Source organism: Pseudopodoces humilis, chromosome 3 (assembly GCF_049639895.1).
Source record: "Pseudopodoces humilis isolate 2021_Gansu_Grassland_sample_001 chromosome 3, ASM4963989v1, whole genome shotgun sequence".
NCBI classification, from domain to species: Eukaryota; Metazoa; Chordata; class Aves; order Passeriformes; family Paridae; genus Pseudopodoces; species Pseudopodoces humilis.
Window position 1 is genome coordinate 104,587,486 of NC_142202.1, and position 22,895 is coordinate 104,610,380.

The window sequence follows — 22,895 nt, forward strand, 5'->3', positions numbered from 1 at the left end:
TTTTTATTCCCCTACAAATTATTTAAAATCTGAATAACCTATTTTTACATTGTTTTTAGAAATGTATGTATATATATGATGCCTGATACAGATACATTTTTTTGCTTAGCACAAAAGTCTCACAGAATGTCCTCACTATATTAACAACCTACCTGATGAGCCAAATCCACCAAGTGCAGAGCCGATAGCTGCTCCTAAAGAGCTGCTACTTCCAAAGCCAAGAGATGTGCTTCCTGGTTGGCCAGGACCATGTGAAAAAAGGGAACTGCTCTGGGAGTTATTGGTCAAAGAGTTACTGCCATAAAATGAATTGGATTGTAGGCTACTATTTGTTTGCTGTTGCTGTTGCTGTGGCTGGGCACCAAGTGGCCGAAATAGACCGTTCGTGGCTCCCGCGAGATTGTTTGCTGTTCCTCCAGCTGAAGCAGCTGCAGCTGTAAAACACACGTTTTCAATCATAATTACTCTCTCGAACATTTCTGACTGAAAATGGATTATTCAGAACTAAATTGTATTTTCCTGAAGCCCTCTTAAAACAAGCAGAAATTCACATATTAAAGGACTAAGAGACTTAATAGTATTACACAATCTTAATTACTCAAGGCAAAAAGGTGAAGACAGCACATGTTTTAGGCTAATTAAGGCTGCAGAAGTGTAAATGTAATTGAGGGAGTTTTCAGTGTAAACATATAAGACATTACTGTTTACTGAACGTTTTATATCCCAAGTTGCAGTAGCAGAGTTGCAGCTAAGAGTCATTCAAAGACATCTTCAGCTACTGCCAGAAGTGAGTTCTGCATAAAGAAGCTGACAGATTAACTTAAAATCAGATTTTCTGAACATATTAAGTTAATTAATCCAGGGTTAATATTCTGGATTTTAATTTAACACAGACAATAAATGGTTCAGTAAAGTAATACTAGATCTTACAACTGGTAAAAAAGAAGGAAACTAGAGACTTTCGATATAACTAATTCTCCTCATTTGCTTTCCATTCTATTCAAAGCTTTCTCCTTGCCACATTTTTCAGGAGAAAATAAGTTTCAGGAGAAAAGCATAGCAAGGCTCCAGAGCAGTCCATCTTCTGCCAGGCCGAAGCAATGGAATGATGCTTCCTAGAGGACACCATTTAGGGGATTGATGAGAAGTGCATGTTATAATGCATGGGGAGAGGTAGGAGAAAATGTTGTTATCTGACAAGTAACATTCGCAGAAACATGCCTGTGTACGTATGGGACGAGGACTGTAAATTCCAATTAAAAATGGAAAACCCCATCTGTGAGAAAGAACAGTCTCAGAGAACAGGAGGAGGCAGAATAATAAAGCAAGCATGCACAGTATATCCTTCACAACCAGAAAACTTCACAGTTGCATAAAAAACAACAATGTCAAATACTAATCAAGATTACTGATAAGATTCAACAGAGAATGAAAGAAACCTCTGTGCAGGATTAAATATTTACCTGCTTGTGCTGCTGCAGAACTGATTAGAACAGGAGTTGAGGCCACCAATCTGACTGGCGCGCCAAGCCCAGTTCTTGCTCCAGGGCCTACTACTAAGGCACCAGTCTGATCGTAATAGGCAGTGGGAGCCAGCACTTGGTAGCCTACACAACACAGGACACAAAGATTAGTGGTATAGATAGTATCATACAGTCAGCATTTCCTCTTTCCTTGAAATATTCTAACCACAAACTATAAACCAGCATTTCTGCCACACTGGCTTTGAACATCAACTGAAAATCAAAAAAAAGCAGTAAACATCATGGCACAAAATCAGATTTAGAAATACTTCAAGTAATTTTTAACAATTAAAATAACTGCTAAAATTAGCTGGCTAAAGTTGAACTTATTGGCAAGGTTAAAGTTTCTAACACCATTGTGAGAAGGCACAGGTACAACTCAATTGGCAGTGTTTGGATCATTATCGAATCAATTTCTTTCAGCTGTTTAAAATACACTACATTCCTCTTGTACTCCTTTGTACATGGAGAAGTTACTGAGACATGCACTAAAGGGCTGAGATAAATGCAAGTCTGGAAATTCCACACCTTAACTAGCCACACTTAAAAGTCCATCTGCAAAAAACACATTAGGAAATGAATGCTGTGTGTGCAGGAGTACCTTGGACCAGTCAGTTTCACAGGAATAAAGCTGACTGTAATCCAAGCATAACACTTCATTCAGTTGACAGCTAAGAACGGGAACTGATGCAGAAAAGGAAGAGCAGTTGAAAATGGAGAAAAGCAAGCCATAGGAAGGGATACAGAATACAATATATGAATGAAGAAAAGCAAAAGAGACGAAAGCCAAGCAAAAAAAAACCCCTTTATTTAGAACAAGAGCAAGAGAATTAATTTTAAAGCTCTTGACACTTTATAGTGAAGTAGATGAATTGGAATAAGAATCCCTAAAAAATGGAAGACAAGCTACAATAATCTAAGAAATGGTGCTGATACTCAAAATATTACAAATTCTAATTGTTAGGTTGACTATTCTTACGAAGCAATAAAACAAAACCCAATGGAATTTCAATATTCCTCCCATGTTCAAATATCTACTAGCACTATTAAGAAAAAAGACAAGATTGCAAAAGTCACACATCTATTTTTGTAGATGTAAGAAAAGATTTTGCATTCTATTTTAAGTCAGTGGCTCCCATCAGTTGCCTTGTATGTTCAGAACTAGGCCTAGCAGAGTTCTCTCTGAAATATATATGTACCTGAACATAACTGGACCTCTGATTTAAGATAAGTACCACAGTCACCAGCCTTCCAAGCCATATTTTCTCCTCAGTTTCTAGAACATCTCAGTAATCTCTTCTGCCTAGATACACTCCAAAAAAAGAGCTGGAAACATCATCTGCCTTCTGGCCTGGTGGTTACAGTGCTCTGCAGGGAAGCAGGATACACAGGTCCAAATTCTCACACACTAAGAAAATATGAAGATTCGAAGGAAACTCGGGTAGCACTGAACAGGACAGGAGCAATGACAGTCCAGATCTTCAGGTTCAATTCACAGTTCTGGAGGTGAATGCATCATACTAATCATGAAGAATCATAACTGCTATCATTCTAAACCTGTTCTCACTGCTCACTACTTGCTTTGCATTCTAGGCACATCTACCTTTTCTTTCCCACCAACAGCACAAGAAAAGAGTTGTCCTCCACATCATTTGTCTGAAAACCTGGCTAGTTAAAACCAACCAAAATAGGTTCTTACACCTGAACTGTTTTGAAAACCTTTGCTAGAGATGCCACTGCTTCTTCCACCTACAAAAATGTGCTCTGCTCTACCCCTTCACCACTGAGAAAGGTTGCTATATTCCCAAGGTACAGAAAGACGACAAACTGTTTTCTGTTTTACTGTCATTCTGTAGCCAGAAAATATTAGATTAGTGACACAGTAGGAAAGCTTGTTATAATAATATGTGTTCCTGAACACATTAGCAATGTTTAATTACCAGTACCTACATAATTTCTGCTTTAACTCATAGCAGGTTCAACTGATAACACCATGTTGGTTCTGCTGTTATCATATAAAACTACTTTTTCAGAACTCAGAATTGGCTAATGCTTACCAGCATTTGCTCTGCCCATCTACCCTCTTCAAATGCACAAACCCACAGATAATGCTTAATTGTTTAACTGCTATAAACCCCCACTGATTTTATGTTTACACCCTTTAATTCATTTAAAACTAATATACAGCTTTTTATGTGACTTCAGGCCCACAATGTAAACAAGCCTATTTTCCAATGCAAAATACCTGGAGGAGGGTAGGGGAGATACACTTTGCATAAATTAAATTTACTGAAATTAATACTTATGCAGTTTAATACATTAGTATTAGATTTTATAAAATAATTTACTCATAGGACTGCTAAACTGAAAAATGGAAGCAACCTGCCCTTGCTCTTTCTTTGCATTACAAGATACCCAAGCCCTCTTGATACTTCCCTGACATTATATGAATCTGTGATCCACCCACAGACAGTTCATTTAAAGTAATGATAAGCTAGGTCAAGACCATCCAGATACTGTCACAGAAGGTTCAAGCTATGCATGAGAACTGATGGATTCATCTGTTTCCAATTTCTGAAATACATTCTGAACCAACACAGGCCTTAGCTTTCTACTCAAGTTTGCTACAACAAAGCAACATAGAACCTACTCTTTGTGAAATTGTTAAAACCTTGCGAAGTGCACCTGCAGCCTCAAAGGTATCAATTTTTTTGCTCTGATGTCAAAAATAAAATTTCAGAGAGACCATTTAAGATCAGATTAAATAACTGAAAGAACGGTTCTCACAGCAAAACTTTGATCTTCTTCTTCTTTCCTTTCTATTCCACAAATTGTGCCTTATCCCAGAAAGGTAAGCACTAATCTAGAAACTTCCCCTGCCTTCTCTTATCAGACATAAGGTGGTGACTTGGCAGATCTCCTCTCTAATTCCGTCTCCTTGTTTCAGTTTTTATTACCTTCCATCACATCATCTCTCCCTGTAGTTGTGCAATTTCCTCTCAAAATTAACAATTATAAAAGCTCATTTCAGTGCCTTCAAGTTCATCGTGGTGTTCCCACGCAGTCAGAAAACTAAAACATATGGTTTCTTAATCAGTTCCTAATCACATCTTTTATTTTAGAGTTCAACTGCTCTATCTACACTTACTGTCTCCATACCAGTAGGGAATTTGAAAGTAAACAATCTAGTTTATCAATATGGTGTTTTGCTGAAAGGATTTCTAAATGTCTCCAGAAACCACAGACTGAAAAACTTTGATTCTTACCACACAAACCTTGAATACACCTTCAGAATGAGAGGAAATTAAATCTGTTTTCTTGGCTTATACAGCTCTTCCTTAGTATTGCACAGATTCATCCAGCAATGCAACTTCCCCCAGTGATGACACCCAAATGTATGCCAGTTCGCTACTTCTCTCTACACAATTTAACAGATGTAACACTCCTTACTGCCAACTCAATTATGTGCCCCTTTTAAAAATGCCATCCTCTCCCCTCCCCAAGTCTCTTTCTCCAAAACCTGAACCCCTGTAACTTTTTGCTTGTTCTGAGGAAAATATGCTCAGCCTTATCGCTGCACATCCTCTCACAAATCCAATGCAGAACTTACTATCCTGCCAGTAACCCATTTATACTTTCTATAACCACTGTAACTTTGCCTATACTGTACATCTGCCATAATGAAATTTGACTTCTGTTTCATACTACCCACTGCAATGTCACACTTCAAATTCCTCTAGGTAATAAAACCAAATAATGCTAAGCCAATGGATAGAAATTGTTGATTTTAATGTTCTATACATGGGTGTTTTTTCCCAGACTACTCACTTTGTATGTCCACCTGCAAGCCAGATGCACCGTGACAGCTTTAATGTGTGAGTTCCATAAAACTAAGTTGTGTCTGACCTAGTCAGTGCAGAGTCTCTAGTGGGATTTGGCTGACCTGCTGTTATAGACATCTATTTTAGGGTAAGCTGAGCAGCTCTGCAGTCTCTTTACAGCAACTGCACAACGGAGCTCTCCACTGAGCACAATGACTCCTCAAACAGACTCCTGACTTTAGATGATTAAGCCAAGTCCAGAAGTTTTCTGTGATGAGGACTGCTTTTATTCAAAAACAGAATGTATACTGATTGTCCTATGAAATTGGGAATACCCCCTGACACTCTCATTCAGGCACATACACTCAGGCAGAAACACTTTGTTTTTTAAGAATCTTTGTTACAGAATGACTTGCTCAACTAGGATAGGAAGAATTTTAAATGGAATTGAGCAACTCCAATGCAAAATGCATTTCACATCAAGTGGTTTTAAAAAAGAACCCAAAGTTTTACCTTTTATCAGCCTTCCAGTACCCAGAGGGGCCTACAGGAAGGCTGGAGACTTTTTTCAAGAGCATGAAGTGATAGAACAATAGGGAATGACTTCCAATGAAAAGACTGTAGCTTCGCATTGGATATTAGGAGCAAATTCTTTACTGTGAGGGTGGTGATGCACTGGAACAGGTTGTCCAGAGAGGCTGTTGGCACCTCACCCTTGGAGGCATTTAAGACCAGGGTGGATGGGGCTCTGAGAAACCTGGTCTAGTGGAAGGTTCCACTTCCTTGGCAAGGGGTTCGAATGAGATGATCTGTAAGGCCCCTTCCAGCCCAAACCATTCTATCATTCTATGTTTTTCTGAAAGGAGACTTAACAGTGACATTATGTGAAAGGTCACCTGGATTTCAGGCACTTTCTCTCTGCATGTAGAATGAGATAGGTATCTTAAGTGACACAGGAATACACACTCCTCAATAGTTAAAAAAGGAACACCTGAAATATCAAATTTCAAAATGAAGGCATTAAATAGTTGGGATAACATGAATTTCATCCAACATGAAGGCTGTGTCAAGGAGAAAGCGGCTCAAATAATTTCAGGACAGCAGCATGGACAAGCTGAACAGTATACTCTCACTTGCTAGCTCACCATGAAGTCAAACTAAAAATATTCTCTCTGTAAAGAGTATTTAAAAGCTTCAAACTCTATTTGGACCTTCATTTTCTTGTAAAACATCTTCGTCCATTGCAATATGAATTCTGTACTACTTAATCTTGTTTGTTATATTACATGTGTTGATCAGTGGTTGCTGTCTGGGATTCACTAAGCTACATTTTGGTACCTAGATATTATTTAGTCATCTTGACTCAATTTTATAGTAAGTTAATAGAAAAAGGCATCTCTGGAGCCAAACTCACTTTATCCTAAATCAGGAAACTAAATTAGAGGCAGACAAATCAAGAGTAGAAGTTCCTATTTCTCTTTGCTTGCTATAAATGGAGCCCAAGCATCTCTGTCAAACACAGACACCAAACCAAGTGCATGTAATGAGATTCCCACATATAAAGGCATGTATTCATTTCCTCAACCTTCTTACCCTAAAAAGAGGAATCACCAGCACTCCCTATGACTCACTACAAATGCAATCTAGTGAAGACTGAAAAAATATATGTCTTTCTTTATATTTTGAGCCTTATTCCCTATACAGCCTATTCCTGTAACAGTGTGGTTGGTAAGGCTCAAGTCAGTTGCACACAATTCTATTATAGAACAGTCTGAAATATATTCCCAAGAATAAAGTTCTTCTCTGGCCATCCAGGCTTGCAGCATCAGATGGGATAAAGCAGGAATCTACCATGGAAATTGAAAAAAAAGGCTCCTGCCCTCACAGAAAACCTTTTGAGGCTTGTGGAAGAGGGGAAAAAAAAAGATTTCAAATACTTTCTTCAAAGGACAGGCTCCTGCACTACTGAGGTTATGTATTTAACCACTCAGTATTACCTTCAATCAATGATCTGGAGTGGGGGGAAGATTATGGGTTTTAAGAGCTAGTCTTGAGTTAAGACAGCTACTACTCCCGATCCAAAGTATGAACTAATAAGTAAATATAAACAAACATACACTACACCCCTCTCAAAAAAAAAAAAAAAAAGAGAGAGAGAAAGAAAAGAGAAAAAAATTACAAGTAAGCTTTTGAGGCCTGTGCAAAGATGCTTATTAACATCTCTCACATGCCTCATTGTTTGTAGGCCTTATCCACTGCTTTGGTGAGGTGCAGGAGTACCACTTGGCAGGTGCCAGGACAGCACTTTGCTGATTTCTCATTTTAGGAGAAAGATATTAAAAGCTGAAGATAACTGCTGCAGGAGAAGAAATAGAAACTGCAGTTACAAAATAAAACAGACAAGAAAAACACAACAGCCAGTCAGCTCTGCAGCAAAAATCTAAAATGTGCTCATGGAAGGCCAAGTGAACAGTACAGCCCCAGAGTATGCAGCAAACAACTCTAACTCCAGGCTGCAGGGCATCTCACAGTGCTGTTGACCAAGGAGAGCACTTCTACAGGGGTCAAAGGAATGCATCAACATTATCTAACTTAACTGTGTAAAAACTTTAGCCTTCAATCTAAAGATTGGCCAAGTACACTGAAATTGCTCTTGCTCAGGTAACTGTACCCAACACTTAGAAGTGATGCTGAACTTCAAGCTAACCACTCCCCAACACATGAACCGTTCCTCAGGACGTCAGCCATGCACACTAAAAGAATCTGAGGCTCCAACCTCTGGAATGCTTCCAAGCATTTTGTGATCTTCAGATATGATCAAGCAGTAATTTTCTTTTAAATTTCTTGATTTTGGATTCTGAGTTTTAGATATTATTATGTCCCAAATAAAAGTTATTCTAGCAAAACTTAATGTTGCAGAGGAACCAGAAAACACATGACTTTTTAAGACAGTATGTAGTTACTTCATTATAGATGAAATTATCTTGCAAAAATCTATTATATTTCTTGTGCATACATTTTTCACAGCAAATACAGAGAAAATGCTCCAAGTAACAAATGCTAGGAGTTTCTTGTGCTCTAAAAATACTGTGCCAGTATTTTAAACCAACTGAATAACATAAAACTATAAAACTCAGCTCTAAGCAGCTTATCATAAACGTAACAGGACTTGGTTAATCTCTTACCTAATAACACCAATATTGTTACTTTCCATGAGTCTCTAATCCACTGCTAACATACATACCTGGCATGCCTGTAGCAAGACCCTGACCAAAAGCCAAAGCTGGATTTGCTGCTGCAGCTGCTGCAAGTGACTCTGCCTGCTGCCCTTGCTGCCCCTGGTTGGGAGTGAGCGGGCGCTGAGTTGCTCCAGCTCGCAGGACCTGGAAAAGGCCGATACAACACCCCTTCCTTAAAAGGTAAGGAAGCCAATCTATTATGTGCTAACAAAGGTCTAGAACAGTTTCTTTGAGAATCTGATGCCTCTCAGCCCTGTTTTCCACTTTGGGAAACTGCACCTCGTTGGTGTCCAGAATATACACTACAAAGAATAAAAGGTAGATACTATTTTGCTGACAAACAAGACCATAAAATTTCTGCCCTGCTTTGGACAGCAGGACTCAGGCATGTTCCATCAATGGTAATGAGTATAAAGGAAGGAAGAAAATCTGTAAGAGTGATACATTTTACAATCTACACTATTTATTAATTGAACACCTGACCTTCCTTGATAAACACATTTGTTTACATTATTTCCAGGCAACTGAATGATGTAAATTTGAGTATTTTCCGCACTTGTAGTAACTTGTCTAAATAATTAACACTCCACTGCCAAGAGTGCTGTAAATAATGCACCCACTAAATTTTAAACATAACACATAACACTCCATCACCATGCAACGCAGGCATATTTTATTACGTTCTGACAGTGAATATCCGGGAATCTGATTGAAAAGCAATCTAAATTCTTGCAACTATATTTCTCTTGGTTAAAATCAACTTCTTCAGGTCTGAAATAAGGGAGAAATATAACTCACAATATATTCCCACAAAGAACTGTATATGTTATTTGCATGAATCAGTTATTAATTTTATAGTGAAAACAAAGACACTGTAGAGATGATATACATTCAGTTACCAATGCAGGTCACTGATAAAAACAATTACCAGAAAGAAATATCCACCTGATTATAAAAATAGTGATGAAACCCCTGAAATTATGTGGTATCTCAGACTTCTTATATTACATTTCTAATAATGGCACTGAAATTAACCATATTGCTGGTAAAATATTTGAGATGCTTATGTTCATTCAAATGTAAAATTTTTGTAAAATTTGGGGTTTTTGTCAAAATTGCAATTCATTTATACTGGAAGCTCATACAACAGTTTAAAAATGTAGTCAGAGTAACAATAGAAAATTAGCATTTTTTAAAAAAATTACTTAAAGAAACGTAATTTTCAACAAGTTCTTGCAACAATTGCTCGCTCTTGCTTCACCAAGGCAAAAACACCATATGGCACATGGTGATGCTGCAATACAATTAATGTCACAGAAAAGCAAGCTGGGCAAGCCTTCCTCCCTGGGAAGCAACAGAACTACTGGTAACACTTATTTCCCTATTTTTCCCCTACTTTTTGACAGGACAGAAAAATGTGTAACATTCAATCTTCCAGCTAATTTATTAAAACACAGATCAATTTTTTCCCAAGCTTAAAAGAAACAATATCATCCTAAAATTGCCAGAATGTATATTTCCATCCCCTTATGTCAGTTATCTAGATTAAACTTTACAATAATTTGCTACACAGGAAGCATCAGCTACGCACATAATAGCACAGCAACCTGAAGAAAGCAACTATTTTTAATGCTTATTGTCTTAAGAAACAAGACTGTAAAATAGCTTTAATATGGTGTGAGACAGTGACAAACAGTAAGAAAATTGTGAGTTTTTAACCTTTTTTTATCATACAATAAAACACAACATCTGAATTATATAAAATTTTCTAGCAGCTGACCCTGACACACTGGAATGTTAAGGTCAGGCCCCTCTGCTTTTCATGCTGAACATACCGGTTGCTGTCCCTGCTGTGCCTGGGAAGCCGCTTGCTGATTTGCTGTGGTATTTGCTGCTGCAGCTTGCTGCTGGAATAAATTGGCTGGATACACCCCCCATGGAACACCATAATACTGAGGCGGAACCACAGCAGGACCTAAAACCAGAAAGCATGATTATTCCATCTAGTGCAGCTGCTTAAAATACTGTTTGCAGCATCCCTCATTGATCCATCTTCTCAGTGTCAGAAGAGAAATAGGTATTAAAAAGAAAGAATTCCCATATTAGATAAAATGACACATGAATACAAATGGGTTAATTTAAAAAAATTCACACCAAGTCATATCTTCTCTATGAAAAAATGAATACCCTTGTGAGACTCAGATGACAAAGAACCTTAAAGCATTCAGTCTGTGTACCAAAGAACATTAAAAATCAGTTTTCACGGCTGAAAGAAAAGATCATTTCAGAACATGTTCACAGAATGAACGAAATTTATCCTCCTGATAGTGATGTACTGAGACTTTGATAATCAGTGGTTCCTCCTTTCTGTATGATGCCCTTGCTCATAAACACAACTATTTCATGTGCCTCCCCTGCATTTACATGATGCTCTTCAAAGTGGGCACACTTAACTCTTCCAGTATATTGCAGAAGTCTATCTGTAGAAGAATAATCTCTCTGTATCATGGCATTGTACATACACCATTACGTACACATGTCTTAGTTTTTTCTACTGCCTTCCCTGTGAAACACCATGTGTAAACGAAGGGTTTGTTTTTTTTCAAATGTTTTGCTCAAGTCTGAGCACTACCTGGGACTTGAATACTCAGTCATGTTGTTTCACACTGATATCTAGTAACTTTTGAAGAGATTTTCCTGTGTTTCTCTGTTATCTGAGCCCTTTAGCATGCTCTGGAGAACATCTTTTTTCTCATGCCCACTGCAAATGAGAAAAGCTAGAATTAGAAAATTAATGCACTGAGTAAAAACATAAAAGGAAAGCTTAGCTGTCTCATCTTATGAAAATAATACATACTGTCAATGTCACATGCACCTTATTAAGCATAAACATTTTTAGAACAGAAAAGAAGCCCTAATTTTTGCATATGCAAGTCCAGCGGCAAGAGAAACTTGGAATCCATATATAACAAACTGAAAGCTTTTCTATTTTAGTAAAGATTTTCAAGATGGCAGTATTTTCATACAAGTCTCTCCCTCCTAGAACTACATTTGCAGAGAATAAACAGGACAAATTTCACTTTTTTCCTCTTTTCGTTCCGTTGAATTATCAAGACAAACACTTTCCAGGGCTCAGTTACCTGCTAGGGTAGCTGCTGCAGCTAATCCAGCTGCGGTGTATGGGTCAGTCCCTGGAGGAGCAGCGCTGATAATATACGGGTTTGGCACAAAAGCAGCTGGGGCCAAGCCTGCGGAGAAGACGCCTGCTGCAGTAACAAAGAGTTTCATTACAGCCAACATTCTTAGCAAGCATAATCATATTCACACCACCCAAATCACACAGCCTATCTGTTAAAATCAGAACTGCTTGTACTTTGGAAGCTCTTAAGAGCAGGTACATAATTACAGAAATCAACACTTCTATGTCTTCTCATCTGTCCTTTCTTACTAATCCCAAGGCCTAACAGCTTTGTTTTGTTGGATCTACAGAATCCAAGAGGTTTTATCACATATGTGTCTATCCATCCTTACACAGAAGGGATTATTCAAAGTGAAATTTATCTTGCCCAACTTTAACTATCTGAAAGTTAAACTAGTCTTGCACAGAAAGTTGTAGCAAACAAGTCATCTAATGTCTGAAGTGAATCAGCCACATGAAATGAACCACTGGCTAGAGACAAAAATCTCCCTTCACTAACAATTAAGAAAAATTTTAACCAGATAGTTTAAGTCAGATACCTAAATTTTAAACAGCCAGTTATGAGATGCTAATCTTACTTCCCAAGAATCCCAATTTGATACAGACAGCTGTAGAACTGTAAAGACTGATACAGACAACTGTAGAAACTCTGGCAAACAAAGCATCGCTACCCAGTTTCCCCTGTCAGTTGAGTTCACAAACTTTATCCAACACTGGGTCAGCAACTGCTGAAGCAAGCAAGGCACAGCAAACTATTTCCCTCCTTCCAAACGTTTCTTGATAAATTTCTATTAATATATGCACATGACAAGAGGCTACATTTTAAAGAGGAAAATTACAGCTGACTACTGAGTCAGCACTTCATACAAAGTAGAGGCTTCTCCAAAGTTTGTAAGTCAAAGACAGGACCTGAGGACTCACACAAACATCTCAATCTGCCATGCTTCCAGCTCTCAGCCTGTTTTTGTCAGCTATTTAACAGTGAAGAGCTGCCACTTTTCAATCCCAGTTATAGGCTGCTGATCCCTGTCTGAACAGACCTCACAACCCACCTAAACAAGCTGGTAAAAAAACTTACTTGCAGGAGAGCATGGACACAAGTCACTGGCGATGCTTCCTACTTCTACCTGCCCTTCTGAATCTCACAATCTTTTCTCACAGAGGAAAGACATTTGTGCACACACCTCAACATCCCAGTGGAACTGGAGAGGGTTGAAATCTTTAAACCCTATCTCCCTTCCACAAACAAGGAATTACTTCCTTGTGTTCCAACCTCCCTCCCCTAAACACCAACAGCTTCCCCACAGTGGAAGATAAAATTGCTGTCACTGAAATAAAGGCTCCTTGTTGAGTTGCAGCACACAAAGAACCTTATGCATTTAACTAACTCACTGAACTAAAGGCACTGAAAAAATGCCTGCTAAAGAATTAGCTCTATCACAGGGGTACCTGCAAGAAGGAAGAGCTGTTTAAATGGTACCATTAAGAAGGAAAAAATAAAACTTAATCAACCCAACAGTATGATTTAAAAATTCTACTCTACAATGTTTTTTAACTGGATTACTAAAAACACAAAACTGCAATAGAATCTGACATTTGCATATTGGTTTCTAGTATATAAAGCTAGTGTTTCTATTACTGCTTATAGCAATAAGCATTTTTAACTTTTACTCCCATCAACATTCAACTACTATGCTACAGAGGCAAATGTAAGTTTTATTTCTTTGTATAAAACTGTCCGAAGGAGAAAATTAACAACAGAAAACCTCCACTAAGGACAGTACAGCCATAGGCAGTCATTCTGTGCAGTATTCATGAGAACCACTGCAACTGGCCAAGTGATCAGTTTCTATTTGAATGAGACGACTGGGTAAACAGAAAGGATTCTTTCAATTCAAAAGCAACACACCCACTTTTGCCAGGGACACTTGCTGTACTGTACAGAAACCTCACCTATGTGTGGCTGCTGAGCTGCAGCCAGTGCATACTGCTGCTGTTGGGCTGCTGTCAACTGCTGAACAGTCAGAGCATTAGTCCTCTGGAAAAGCTATTGGGAAAAAAAAAAAAAAAGATGCATTTCAGTTTTCAAAAGTCAAGGCTATAATATACTTGGTATATGCTTATGAAAAAAAAAATGTCAAAGCAAGCTTCGTAATATTAAGCTACTAAACTAGAAAATTATGCAACAATATTCTTCTAGATTAATTATACAGTTATTTGCCCTTGACTGAGTCACAGACAAAATAATATTCAATGCATTGCATGTTGAAATGACTGATTATCAAGACGATCATCAACAACTTAAAGGATCAATCTTCCACAGTCCATTACTAACCTGCTGCTGAGAATTGTAGTCAAAAAGTCCTACAGTAGCTCCTGAAGAGTCCATTTGTACCTGATTGCCAGGATAGTCAAACTGTAGAGAATCAAGACCAACTTGTTCCATGGCATCTAGATTCTGATTTTCTGGATTTGAAAATTCTTCTACCAGAGGCTTGTGGGCTGTAGGATTGGGAAGTGGACCTAATCCTTCTGTGGTGCTGGGATTTGGGCCCAGGCGTTCAGCTACTTCTGTTGGGGAGGCTTGTCGACTTCCAGGGGTACGACTGTTCAGAAGAAATTTAAGACAGACTCTTCAGTCTTATATAAAGCTGTCCATGGACAGAGTACAGTATTTCTACTTTCAAAGCAGCTCTGAACTCAAGTGACTTTACAAAGGGAAGTGACAGACTCATTTTAACATTTTCAACCAGCATGCATTGATGGCTCAAGATAAAGGGTGCATTTAACTTCAAAGCATAATTTTATTTGGGTTTTTTTTTTTTAAGTTTAAGACTGACTACAGAGCTCTTCAAATCACTTGTGAGAAAAACAAACTGATCTGTGAGGCTGTTTGGAGACAAATGGAGTGAACTGTGGTCACCTGAGAATTTTGGGATGTCTCTTTATTGTATTTTGGTAGTGACATGAAATGTATTGAAGAGAAAGTTTACAAAAACAAATGCTAAGGGCATTTTGCACCAAAGAACAGAAAGACACAGCTAAATTTCATTTGGAAAAGACAAACATACAATATAGTAACCATTTTTCACATCTGAAAAGCAAACAGCACATTTTTACCCCGAGTAAAACGAACTAATAACTATTTAGCATGTGACTGAAACATTTCATTTCCTACACGACTCATTTAATAGACTATACTACACTGATGACTGGTGCAGGAAAAGTGTACCTAATATAACCCTGAATAGAATATACAGTATTATAGACACAGTATTATATATAAAAGCTGAACTGCTCTCTTATTGGACTAGCAGTATTAATCATATTCCCCCTTTGACTACAGGGGACTTTCTGTACACCTATAAACACCTACAGGCAAACAGATGAAGTGAGATGTCAACAGAGTAACATCCTAAAGAGATTCCCAACACCATTTAGCTAGATTTAGGATACCTTAATTTGGAGTGGTACCCCCACTTCTGTGGGAGGCCATAGACTACCAATTTTTAGCAAAAATCTAAGTTAACTACTAGGGAAGAGCTGTGTGAGAAAATCTATGATCCTCTAACATTATTGCATTGGCAGAACTTTATGATTATACATTGTTTCTAAGGGAATGTAAAACTTTTAGTTAAGTTTGCTTTACTTGTGAAAACTGGGCTCAAATACCAAATGCCATCTTGCAGGAAGAACCTGTGTTTATTCCATCAGTACAGTGTCAGACCAGTTTGCTGAACTGCTAGTTCTAGGTCACAGACACAGCCTCAGTACTACCTGGTCTGCTTCCTTTTCAGGGCTCCAAAGCCAAAGTATCTATTCCTCACTGAAGCACATGATTAATACGAAGAAATCTCCTAGTACTTATGTAATGACTGATAACACTTAAGTCTGTACAGCTAGAAATCAGCCTTTAAGGGAGTTTATTACAGCAACACTGTATGATTTATTATTCTGGACAAAATATGTCAAAGAAAGGATAAGTTTTTGGCTAGAGGTTTTTTTAATGTAACTAGCAACCCCATGATGACTGTACAAAACATGCTGGCTTACTATCTAAGTATCCTAGCAAGCAACCATGTCTTGCTCAAAATTTGAATTTAAAGCCGTTGAATATTCCCTATTTTTCCCAAGTGAAATACAGCATCAACAAAGTGAAGAACAAAAGGAAAAAAGGCAGTTATTTCAGTACAAACTTAGTTTAAAAATGCTACAAGTAACAATAAAAATACGAGGAGGACAGGATGAAGCTTCTTTGTTAATAACTTATGGTTAGCTAATGCAGGTTGCTCCTTACATTGGTGCTGTTCTGTTGCTATAGTTAAAGTTGCGTCAATACTTCAATTATAAACCTCTGATTGGAGGGCTCTATACCACCACTTTATATGGCCCGTTTCATTTAGATGGCCTTATTTTTTTATTTTTTTTATTTTTTTGTTTTGAGAGGTTTACTGGCTTTGGATGCTTTTTTGCATTTGTGTATTTTTTAATAACTTCTCTCTTTAAAGAATACAGAAGGTACTTTACAAACACCTATTTCAAAATTGAAATAGATACTGGTAAGGAAAAGCAGGACGTAAGTTATTCCATACTTGCAACGGGTAACAATGAAGGTAGCTTTGTTTATTGTGCGTACTGCAGCATGAGTCCGAAAGGAGCCAATGTGAGCTCTCTGGTATGCTCGGTATTGTATTGTTTTCAATGATACATCTTGAAAAATAGGCTTGAGGAATCCCTCCTTAGCCTCAGGTAATACATTTTTTAAAGGGTGGGTAATACTTACGTATGGGATTCAAACATGCATTTTAATACACTTGTTCCGTAATGAACTAATGAAACCACAACTATCTGGTCATGTTCATCACATTAATACAAATATATGAGCAGCACTCTAGTTCTCTATCTTTTTAATTCTTCTTTATGACACTTATAAATGCATCACAGTCATTCAAGAAAGAAGGATCAACCCTTAAAAAATACCCAATTTAAAATGCAGTTTAGTATTAGGAAAAAAAACCAGACTGGCTGTGCTGTCATGTAAGAGTTTACTGTTCAAGAAGTTTGAGCTTGATCAAATCTATTTCTCCCTACAAAAACAACCAAACCACAACACCATTCCATAGGTGACATTTAAGTATATGCATAGGAAAATACATTGCTCCACCTTAGTCAAAGATATGGTTTCTATAAAGACTTATGGGGAAATGATTAGTTGTGTTAGGCTGTGGTATCCACTAGCAAAATCAGAAGGAAAGTTAAAATTCTGTAGGACTTACTCTCTACAAGAACACTCAGATGCAAAAGAGCATTAAAAAGAAGCAGAGAGAAAGAAATTTAGTTTGACATTAAAAGGATTAAAGTTTTCATCCCTCTTTAATTCACCACATTCAGAAGGTACCCACTTACTTTTAATAGTTACTATGTTAAGATGAATTTGTCTCATGAGAAGTGACACACACATTAATGACATCCTAAGAAACATGTGGCACAGTGGGAAAGGGAGGACTTGAGAGGGGAAGAATCAGTCTGCTGCTGGGTAATGTTTAAAGCTGACACACAAATCAGAACTGTAATAATGCCCTTAAGAGACATGCTCGTCTTCTCGAGAAACAGTTAAAAGCTTACTTAAAATCTTTGCAATCGGCATCCATTCCATTTGGCAAACCTCTGCCATTTATTTTAGTAACATCCTCATCATCTCCTTGTTTAAGATCTCTGTTTTTGTCCTCCTCAAATGGAGAAGCCTTGCCTTTCTGATCTCCTTTCTCAGGTCCATCTGTTTCAGCATCTCTAGTGCCCTGAGGAAAAAGAATCTGTTTGATTCTGAATATTGAACAGAACACAATAGGAGCACCACAAGGTGACCTAATTCTACACTACAGTGCACGTAAACAATACAAACAGTTTGTTGTCAATGAAATTGCATCTGGTGGCTAACTTGGTCATCAAGTTTCAACCACATGCAATTAATAACTGCCGAAATGTGAAAGGAATGCCAAGATTTATAATGGAAGAGCTAACTCAACCTTAACTATAGCGGTGCAGTTAAAGCAGTAACACTTTGAATTAGATAAAAGTTTATTTTGTACAATTAAAACATCCAGTTACAAAACAAACCCGCATAAAAACATAAAATAGGAAAATCAAGAATAAAGTTCATCAGACATTTTAAATTAAGCTATTTGCAGTCCTTTTCCTACTTTTAAATAAAGTTTTTAGGAAAGCACTTTAAGATGGCTATTTAGTTAAGATTCCCAAACCCCTTCCCTCTTCTGCCCCCTCCAACCAAGGAAGACAGATAGCAACTACACACTTCCTTCTAAAGAAAAGAGTTAAAAAATAAAAACAGACAAAGAGAAAATATAACCATGTAACAGAGACCACAGCAGGTAACCAGGCAAGTTTAACACACTGCATTACTTACAAAAGCTCCTTTCCTAAACCGGGAATCCAATTTATCAGCTGGAGAGGAACTTAACACATATTCTACCATGCTCACTCCAAGGCCACCACTTTCTGATCGTGGAGACAATACAGCATTTACTTCACTGTTTCCATGAAAACCCTGTCCAGGCTTTCTCTGTACCATAATAGGCTGGGACATAGAATGGTCTGTTAAAAACAAACAAATAAATAAAACTATAGTATTTTTTAAATACAACTTGTAGGGTTTTTGCATTTCATTACAAAAGCAGTATTAAAACAAAAATTAAATTAGAAGTTCCAAATCACAGTTTCAAAAAGTGGTATTGAAACACAATCACCATGCATTTTCACAACTAAAACGAAAGGAAAATAAAATTTGATCTACAGTTACAAAACTTGCTTTGAAATAGCATTCAGTAATCATGACTGATTTTTCACTACATATACACCAATCACTTACGAGGAGTTCCCCATGCAGTCTCTCTCCACTCGTCACCAAGGAATATCCCTTTTTGTCCATCTTTTGCTGAATCATCAGGTTCCCAAAACTTTTTGGCAGGCAAAAGCTATTAAAAAAGAAGAAAAATGTTTTATTTGAATATGCTTATAGATGGGCAAAAACCAGCAATACTATTAAGAGGATATACAAATAATTAGTTTAAGATCATGGTATCATAGAATGGTTTGGATTGGAAGGAATCTTAAAGACCATCTAATTCCAACTTCCCTGCCATGGGACTGCCACTTACTACAGCAAGTTACTCAGGGCCCCATCCAGGTCTTGAACACTTCTGTGGATGGAGCAGCCACAGCTTCTCTGTACAATTTGTTCCACTGCCTCACCACCCATACAGTAAAGAATTTCCTCCTTATATCTAATAAAAAATCTCATCTCTTTTTATTTAAAAGCACTTCCCCTCATTCTACCACTATCTGCCCTTGTAAAAATTTGCTCTGCTTCTTTTTTTGTAAGCCCCCTTCAAGTACCGTAAGGCTGCAATGCGTTCTCTTCTCCAGGCCGAACCACCCCAGCTCTCTCAGCCTGTCTTCATAGCTGCACCAGAGGTGTTCCAGCCCCCTGATCATTGTGGCCTCCTCTGGACCCACTCTTAACATGTCCACATCCTTCCTGTGCTGAGGACTGATACAAAAGTCGGCTTTAACTAAATCAACACACATTGCTGAGGAGATCCTAACACTTGAAATCTGCTTCCCATTACTGAAGCTAATGCTGTAAAAAGGAATTGCTAAAATAACCCAAACAGGATTGAGATTCTGAAGTTGAGGAAGAAATACAGAATATAGAAACAGCTGTGAAAAAAGCAAATCAAATTAATCCCTGTGTTAAATCAAGACAATCTTCTCAGAAGCTTTAACTACACACTGCCTTCCTGCCAAAGACTCAAAAGCTTGGCTGTTAACTAATACTATGATAATCAGAAAGAGCAGCACTTGATCATGAAGTTCTCTTCACTTGGAAATGCAACATGCTCCAAATTTTTGAAAGTGACTAATACACATGGTAGCAAGTCAACTCCTTTAGACCATAGGGCTGTTAAAAATCTGTGACATTCATATGTGAAGTTCTATATACCAACACTGTTCTTTAGATGTATGTTTTTTTAATTCCTACTTGTAAAACAGGAAGTGTCATGTTAGATCAGTATCACTTCTTGGAATGTCTTCAAGGACAGAAAGACTTAGCGTGACATGACAGAAGCACCAGACAAACAATTTCTCAAACACTAGAATCCATTTCACTTTGATTTTACTGCTTTATTCCTGTACCTTTTCCCATCAGTACAAATGCCAAATTCTACATGTCATATTTTCTCTATCTGTAAGTAAAAAACTGTATTCTCAAACAAAGTAGGTACTTTACAAGATACATCAACAGAAACTAAAGTGAAAACAACTTGCAAAATGTAGGGAAGAAAAATCCCTCATATGCACAATCCATTGGATTCATCTGATTCTGCATAACGTAATGCTGCATTTAGAATTTTAAGTTTTGTGAAATTAGAAAAAAACAATCTGATTAAGCTGTTTGCAATAAATGAGTACATTCTGGAAATTCGCTCCTTCTGTAACTAAAGTGACTAAAAAAACTGCTAACAGGAGTCAGTATGTAACAGAGATATTTCCTAGTGTGACACTAAAAGCGCTTGTGAAAACAGCCTCAAGAGAAGGTGGGTAAGACTGCCACTTGCAGGCCCCAGTATTAACACTGCAACAGAGGTGACAAGAGCTCCTCTGGACAAACTTTGGGATTGCTGTTTTTCTGTGCTGCCCAGAGCTCCTATCAGAAAAAAAAAACAAAAGTGTTTGACTGGTTAACCTCAAATCCCTGGGTTCCTTACAAAAATTCATTAACAGAGAAGGATTCAGGTGGAAGGATGATAAACAGCCAAAGCTCAACAAAACCACAGGAGAATATTATGCTTGCAAGAGGTGCTGTACTGTTGTGATCTGCTGTGACAGACTCCCACTCTCAAATGCATTGTAGAATCACCACAAGGTGTCAACCAAACATACTTTGTGACCAGCACGGTATTAAATTTACCCCAAATTTAAGGGATGAAGTTAGACATCCGAAGGCAGAGAAATAGACAAGGGAATCTTACAACTGTATTTTAACTAAAAGCAGATTACAAAATCCAGATCTGCCTATGCAATCTACACATTGCTTTTAGCCTTCTATTTGTAACAGGTTTGCAGTACTACTTATTTTTCATTTTGTAAGAGAGTGGTTGAACAGAAATCAAGCACTTAATGTTATCTACAAGACTTTGGTTTTGGGAATCACATTTTCTTTTAAATGCCGTCTAAGCCAATTTCCAATATTTCCAATACGTGTCCAGCTGAGAGCTTTGAAACATGGAAGTAAGTGAAGGTGTCAGCACCTAACACAACCTTCTCAGAATAAAACAGATCTAGTAATATCTCAGGTGCCATAAAATGAGAATTACCTGAAGTATGCTTACCCTGAAATAGTAAATTCCACTATCAGACAGGTATGTTCAGACAACTCAGTGTTAAGAACAATAAGTAAATTTAGAGCAAAGCACACTGCAGTACTGGTTTTGATATCAAAACTCATTCATATGATTTGTATGAGAGCAAAAACTATCCCCTAGTATAAAGAAGCAATAATCCTCACTGCAAAAGTGCAAGTTGTTTTGGGGTATTTTGCTGTTTGTTGTTTGTGAGAGTTTTTTAAGGTTTGTTTTGGGGTTTTTTTGAGGTTTGCCTTTTTTTTTTTTTTTTTTTAACCACTTACTCTCAAATTCCAAACAGATAAATTCCACTACTTTCAGTACTCATGTACTTTGGTACACAAAGACTATAAAGTATCTTTAACACAAAACATAATGCATCATCCACACTGAGAGGCTAAATTTAAACCACTGATGATTCAACAGATTTACTGAAATGGTTTTCATAAAATTTCTACACAACAAAGTCCCTCAAATACTTAAATAAATGCAATCTTATGAAGTTAACAATATTGCAACTCCCTGAGAACCACTAGATTTTATTATTTGACAGATGGCTATGACACACACGACACTCTTTTTAAATTAATGTATTAGTGTGACAGATTGGCATTTAAGAAAACAAAGAAAAACGTCTAAGGAAGTTAAAACCGCTGGAAGCTGATGGGAGTTTGTCTCCCAGCCAACAGCTGGCCATTTCTAAGAACTGACAGCAGTTTTAACCAGTGAAAAGTGAGATCAACCTGTTAACACCACCTTAAGACCTAAGCCTGGGAATTTCTTTGTCTCCTTGTTCCCTGGCTGTGAAAGGTAACAGAGCTTTAGTTGGTTTCCCGTTCCCTGCCCAGGCCATGCGGCCCGGGCGGGGGCTGGGCTGGGCCCATCGGCTCCCGGCCGGGAGATGGGGCCTGCGGGGCTTGCCCCGGGCTCTGGCCGGGCCAGGCCGGTCCCTGGCTCGGCTGCAGTTTTTGCTGGGACTGAATTCACCACAGACTGCCGAGTAAAGAAGGAAAAAAAAGCTCTTGACCTGCGGCAGGCTGAGACAGTGACCACACTCTCCAGAGCAGCCATGAAGAATCTTCCATCGCAGACAACTCCAGCTGCTGCTCCGGCAGAGATCACAGAACCATCTACAAAAGCCTGGGCAAGATTTTAACCTTTTCATTACTCAGATGAGACTTGCAGATTAATCCTTTTTTTCCAGAGAAAGAAAAAGAGAGTAATCAACATGTAAAGAGACTTTATGAACTATCAGAGACAGTAAAGAAAAGAATTAAGCTTCAGAAGAGATAGAGAATAAGGAGATGCTTTAATTAAACGGAAATATTTTTCCGTTAAAGCTATGGAGATGGACAATAATGTTCTGAAAAAACACCTTTAATTCATGACAGTATATGGGGAGGAATGGAGTGTTCAAAGTTTGGATTTTGCGCAAAAGGTGGAGTAATTGTGATACAGTGAGGTGCTGGAACAGAGGGGGGAGAAGTAATAGTTGAAGATTTGAGGCTGCTTGAGGCAAAGAGAAAACTTCTGTCTTCCAGGGGAGCTCACAGAGACAAATGAAAAGAACTTTTACCTTTGAATAATTCATCCTTAAAAATGACATCCCTAGACTCATTGACCCATACACACCTCAGAGTGATGTGAAATGGGAGGAGTGTACTGATGACAGATTTCCGGGCAGCTGGCAT

The 22,895-nt window shown here is 37.9% G+C and overlaps 1 protein-coding gene across 14 annotated transcripts in view; it reads right to left on the reverse strand.

Moving 5' to 3' along the window:
• PUM2 (pumilio RNA binding family member 2) overlaps positions 1 to 22,895 on the reverse strand; it is a 74,922-nt gene that overhangs the window by 21,617 nt on the left and 30,410 nt on the right. For 10 of the 14 annotated variants that reach the window (XM_088053940.1, XM_088053939.1, XM_014251436.2 and 7 more), the window contains exons 3-12: positions 18,669 to 18,774; positions 18,207 to 18,394; positions 17,408 to 17,580; positions 14,118 to 14,388; positions 13,736 to 13,829; positions 11,724 to 11,849; positions 10,419 to 10,558; positions 8,589 to 8,727; positions 1,464 to 1,607; positions 153 to 434 (exon numbers count right to left, since the gene is read on the reverse strand). In XM_088053940.1, coding sequence (XP_087910066.1) covers positions 153 to 434; positions 1,464 to 1,607; positions 8,589 to 8,727; positions 10,419 to 10,558; positions 11,724 to 11,849; positions 13,736 to 13,829; positions 14,118 to 14,388; positions 17,408 to 17,580; positions 18,207 to 18,394; positions 18,669 to 18,774 — 1,663 coding nt within the window. The remainder of the gene's footprint in view (positions 1 to 152; positions 435 to 1,463; positions 1,608 to 8,588; positions 8,728 to 10,418; positions 10,559 to 11,723; positions 11,850 to 13,735; positions 13,830 to 14,117; positions 14,389 to 17,407; positions 17,581 to 18,206; positions 18,395 to 18,668; positions 18,775 to 22,895) is intronic. The other 4 variants (XM_014251431.2, XM_014251432.2, XM_014251428.2 and 1 more) reach the window with 2 other exon arrangements.